Genomic DNA, 6,000 nt, shown 5'->3' on the forward strand with positions numbered 1-6,000 from the left:
ATATGAATCATTTGCTCAGAGCTTATTCTCTATTCTCCATCTCGCATTCCTCTGATTATCATCCCTTATTATCTTTTCCTTCATTTCATCTCTGATGGTGAGATGGCCCTTCTTCTTGACTAGGTCAACACTCTACATCCTTGATCCTACACCCTCCTTTCTTTTCCAGCAAACTACTTCACACTTTCCATCTCTCCTACTCTCTAATGTTCATTCTCTCCCTATCGATTAATTAGTTCCTTCTTTACTGCTTGGAAATATACTCAATTTCTTTTATCCTTTAAAACAATCTTTCACTAGATATTACCATATCTCTCAGATTTCATTCTATATCTGCCTTCCCCTTCTCCTTGGGGACTCCCCCCTCCCCCCCCCCCCCATCTATATTAGTTCTTCTCATTTCCTTTATTCTCACTTGCTTTTAAATTTCTATAATCTGGCCTCCAACCTCATCATTCAACCGAAGTTGCCTTCTTCAAAGTTAACAACAATCTCTTAATTGTCAAATCTTAATGGCTTGCTCTTACTGCTCATCTTTCTTCTCATCTTTCATCTCATCTTTATTTAGCATTTGATACTGTCAACCACCTTATCTTCCTGGATATTCTCTATTTTCTTTCTCTCTTGGTTCTCCTTCCAGCCTGATTAACTTTTTTTTTTTATGTGCTCTTATTTTTGGAGGGCATTTGGGGTTAAGTGGCTTGCCCAAAGTCACATGAATAGTTTTTTTTTGTGTTAAGTGTCTGAAACCGGATTTGAACTCAGGTCCTCCTGACTCCATGGCCGGTGGTCTATTCACTGTGCCACTTAGCCGCCCCATTAACTTTTTCATCCACATTGTACCCATTAACTGTGGGTGTTCCTCAAGGTTTTCTCTTGGGCCTTCTCTTTCTCTCTAGACTTTCTTCCTTGGTCCTATGCTTAGTTCTTGTGGGTTCTATGATCTTTCTATGCAAATGATTCCTAGATTTATATATGCAGTCTTGGTTTCTCTACTAAGTTTCATCCATTATCACAAACTGATGGTTAAACATTTAGAACTGGGTGTCCCACAGGCATCTCAAATTCAGTATGTACAAAACAGAATTCATCATTTTTCTGCCAATCCTTTTCCTCTTCCCAACTTCCTTCCTACTGTCAAGGGTGCTATCATCCTTCCAGGTACCCTTGCTCTCTCATCCTCATTTCATCCTGGACTCTACTTACTGGATCTGTTCATCAGTTGACAAATCTTGTAATTTTTTTCTCTACAACATCTCTCACATATATTCCCTTCTCTATACTCATACACCCACCAAAGGCCTTGACATCTCTCTCCTGGACTATCACAACAATCTTCTTTGGTCTCCCTGCCTCAAGTATCTTCCTGATCCAAATCCATTTTCTAATTCAGCTGCCTATTAAAATAATTTTCCCTAAAATGTAGGTCTGACCATGTCATTCCTCTATTTAATAATTTCAGTGACTCTTAACTTCTGGATGAAATATAAAATCCACAATGTGACATTTAAAAATCTTCATAACTGAGCCCAGCTCCTTCCTACCTTTACAGTCTTGCGTTATTGTCCTTTCCACATATAGGAGGCAGCGAGGTGGCACAGAGCATAGAGTGCTTGGCTGGAGTCAAGAAGACCCATGTTCTAATCCAGTCTGACACTTTAGTAACTGTATGACCCTGGGTAAGTCACAATCTGTAACTGTATGACCCTGGGTAAGTCACAATCTCAATTTTCTCAGTTGTAAAGTAGCATCATAAAAGCACCTACCTCATAAGGTTATTGTGAGGATCAAATGAGATAATATTGGTAAAATGCTTAGTATAGTACCTCGGTACTTAATATTGTTAATACATGCTTGTTTCATTTTCCCTATACTTACTATGATCTAGTCCAGGGGTGGGGATCCTACAGCCCCAAGGCCACATGTGGACCTTTAGGTCCTCAAGTGTGGCCCTTTGACTGAATCCACTTGGACTCAAGTCAAAAGGAGGCACCAAAGGACCTAGAAGGCCACATGGGGGCCTCGAGGCCACAGGTTTCCCACCCCTGAGAGTCATAATTGCTGTTTTTTACACACGACACCCTGTCTCCCATTACCATTCCTTTGTAGTAGTTATTTCCCCATTCCTGGAATGCTCCTAGCTACTTATAAGACACAGCTCAAGTACCAATACATGGTACTGAGTGAAAGAAGTAAAAATTTCTCAGATTATACTCTAAAATTTAGTAAGGCTTTTTGTGGGAAATAGGCCCAAGTTCCCTTTCACCAGAAATCACATGATTTGCAAAGACGCAAAACTCAGAGTGGTAGGGAGTCACCCCTCTTCTCAGTGACACCTCAGCATAAGATATGCTGAATAAGGACAGAAGTGCTTTCTCAAATGTACCTTGGGTGTTCTACTGTTTCCTTGTTCTGGTACTTGAGGTAGATTGCCATGCTCAGATTGTGCACCTGACTTCTAGCCAACGGAAGAAAAGGGCCAGAAGGGCGGTGGGGGAGAATTCCATGTTAGGGCTTTATAACTTCACCATTAACTTTTGTAAATTGCTTTTCCTCCCTCACCATTTGTCAGGAGGATGGCCTTTCTCCACATTGTAATAAACCATTCTTTTCTGCTTCCTACCTTGAGAAGCCTCTATTATTTGGGTAAGGATTTCTGTTGCACATAGTTTTTGGGGTGCACACAGTACTTTCCTGTTTCTGCCAGCTGCTAGTGCCTCAAAGGTTACTTTCCATTCGTGTATGTTCTGTTTTTCATATGAATTCTCTCCCATTAGAATTTAAGCTCCTTGAGGGAAGACATTGTTTTTGCTTTTTCTTTATATAAGTTAAATCAAAACTTAAAATGTTTCTACTTCTCCCCTCAAGCTCAAAGTTAAGGTTGTTTGTTTGAGGAAGAAGATATTTAAATGTAGAACTATGATTAGTAACCAGTTCCTAATGGAACCAGCAAATGATGGAATTGTGAAGGAAAAGCTGAAAACCAAATTGCTTAATCAAAAGCAGAGGGGGAGGGAGGATTTCAAAATTCCAAAGGAAGAAGTAGGATGGGGAGCAGAGGGAAGAAGGTTGAACTTCTGGATTGTCAGAGTGAAGGAAGTGAGTGAGTATGGAGTTATATAATAAATCCACGATGGTGGTGGAAAACAAGCATGGGCTTAATGTGAGAATTTAGTTCAGACAGGGAAGTTAAATTAGTGAAATAGTTTCATGGGTTATCAAGGAAACTATGGAATTTCTTCTCTGCAGGATTTTAAAAATAAGAATAGCCTCAAATCTCTTCAGGAGTTCAAGGAAGTTGAAGTAATAATAGCAATCTCTTATATTTAAACAGCATTATAACCTTTCCAAACAATTTGACATTTGATACCTTATTTAATCCACACAACTAAGAATTTGATAGGGTAATGTTATTGTCAGATTAGGAAACAGACACAGTAAAGTTAAAGGCTGGGTTGGGAGGAGGATGTATAGAGAAGGAAGGAAGTTAAGGATGGAAAGCTTCAGAAGATTTTTGAAGTTCAGAGGAAAATTATGATTTTTTTTAACAGAAAATCTCTTTCTTTCCAGGTATGTTTATTACTCACTGTTTAGAAGGCGGAAGTCAATGAATGGGTAGGAGCCACGGCGTTCCGCAGGAACCCCTGTCTGACCTCTTACTCGTACATCTCCTAGAAAACAGAAGATAAATGTTTGAAAATGCTGCCAAGTTTATCCACTTTTACTCCACAGATACTCCAACTCATCAAGTGATTGGTATCAACTCAGAGGCCAAAGAAGTCAGGTTCTAACCAATAGGGTCTAGAGAGTGCTGAGTACAAAGAGACATTTATTAAATACTTTTGATGATGATAACGGACACCAACAAATAATGATGATAGCAGTCCACACAATCCATAAGCTAAATATAACAAATACTATTATCCTCTTTTCGTAAATGAGGAAATGGAGAAGTAGAGAGGTGAAGCTACAATTTGTTTCCAGGTCTTTTAACTCAAAATCCAGTGGTCTTTCTACTTTATCAGACTGTATCCCAGAATAAAGACCATCTCCATATTAGAAGGTGTGCCCTGAACATTCCAGTTCATTACAAAACCTCCATAATATACGTTACTCCTCTGTAGTGTCATAATGGCAATGCATCTGAAGTATTCTGAAAGAGTGCTGTAGATTGTATTTTTCACTTTTTATTAAAGTTCACATTTGCCCACAATATTATTTTTTGTAGATCTGCCTCAATTGAGTTTTAGCTAGGGGTCTTCTATCCACCAAAAGACATCCTTCCCCCTTTCCAGAATTCTGCTCAGATCCCCTTATGCTCTCTTATAACCAAGCCAATGGCAATACCAGTAGAGCACCCAATAATGAAAAAAAATTAGGATCGCCACTGTTCTTTGTTAAAGTATCTTATAAAAATAGATATCTTGATGGAGTAAAAAGCATGAAGTGGAGAGTCAGATTTTTCTCTAGTGTGAATTTACTTTTGCTTGTTTCAAATTTGTATTGTCTTCAGATTTATAATTAAACCTTTGTATTGGCTAATAGACTAATTTACATAATGAATCAAAAGAGGGACAAGAAGTGGCCTTGGGATTTCATTTGTTTAGGGAACTCTTAGCACTGCAGACCAGCAACTTTCGAGATCTTAAAGAGGTAGCTATCTCGTGGTGCTGAAACACAGTGATGTGTGCAGGGTCACACAGCCAGGTCCTCCTGACTGTATGATTCACTAAGCCACCCCATCTCCTAAAGAAGATAAGAGCTTATGGAAAACAGGATAAAGCAAAGGGTAAGGACAAGTAGAAAAGTCCCTGTTACCTTTATTTCTGAAGAGAAAAAGTAGGCTTTTTGGGAAACCTGAGTAAATAGCCCTAATGAATGAGGAGGAAAATCATATTAACCTTTGAAAATTGCTTGTATTTCTGACCTATGATTTCATAATGAAAAGCATTGATTTGTGTGTAACTTAAAGTCTTAAAGGGCTGACATGGAACAGTAAGGTTTTAAAAGTAATCATTCATCCAGCATTTACTGTGTCTACCATGTGTAAGAAAAAGATTACATAGCAAGCATATGTCAGGAGGAGGATCTGAATCTAGGTTCTTATTACTCCAAGGTTTGGCCCCAATCAGCCACTTGAGGTTGTCTCATGTATATATGTGCCTGTGCATATATATGCACACATAAACACAAATATACACATATATACACACATGTATGTACACCTAAGTATGTCTATATGGAAGATGACAGGATATGCACATGTATAGATATATGCATCTATACCAGTATACACTCTCTGTACAGAGTACAGCAGAAGAATTTCTCCCCACATAGAACAAACATAATACCTTTTCTCCAGATGAGCTTAAAGTCCCTTTATGAGTATTATACTTGCTGTTGTTCCAATAGAATGAGGCAGAATCGGCTCAAGGCCTTTCTCCCAACTGTAGATTTAATTTGAGAAACAGGGCAGGCAAGTCGACTTTCTTTGCTTAGCCTTCTCTACTCTGTACCTATATTATATAATAATACATTAGAATATTTCTAGACTCATCCTCTTCAGCAGCCATGTTGCCATCTTGAAAAATCTCTAACATGAGGATCTCTTCTCCTGATTGATGACTCTCTCCCCACAGGACAATCATTGTAAGAAAGACCTGTACATTCTTCATTTCACTTATACCTGACCTTTGTCCAGAATCTATCACTTTCACTTGCCCCTATGTGGTTACCTTTTCTTCTCTTCCCAGACCCCCAGTTCATATTGTATATAAATTGCTTGAGGGTAGGGATTGTCTTCCTTGCTTGTACATGGAACTCCAATGCTTAGTACAGTGCCTGACACATAGTAAGCTCTTAATTCTATCTATCAATCAATCTATCTATCTATCTATCTATCTATCTATCTATCTATCTATCTATCTATCATCTATCTATCTATCTATCTATCTATCTATCTATCTATCTATCTATCTATCTATCTATCTATCTATCTAT

At 38.4% G+C, this 6,000-nt stretch overlaps 1 protein-coding gene across 2 annotated transcripts in view; it reads right to left on the bottom strand.

Annotated features, from left to right (window-relative positions):
* The window catches only part of PDE7B (phosphodiesterase 7B), a 475,247-nt gene that overhangs the window by 106,909 nt on the left and 362,338 nt on the right, over positions 1–6,000 (bottom strand). For both annotated transcript variants that reach the window (XM_069077306.1, XM_069077305.1), the window contains one exon: positions 3,588–3,671. In XM_069077306.1, the coding sequence (XP_068933407.1) occupies positions 3,588–3,671 (84 nt within the window). The remainder of the gene's footprint in view (positions 1–3,587; positions 3,672–6,000) is intronic.

This window comes from Petaurus breviceps, unplaced genomic scaffold (genome assembly GCF_028583685.1).
Source record: "Petaurus breviceps papuanus isolate PSGF00001 unplaced genomic scaffold, PetGlider_PUasm1.0 90977, whole genome shotgun sequence".
Classification (NCBI taxonomy): Eukaryota; Metazoa; Chordata; class Mammalia; order Diprotodontia; family Petauridae; genus Petaurus; species Petaurus breviceps.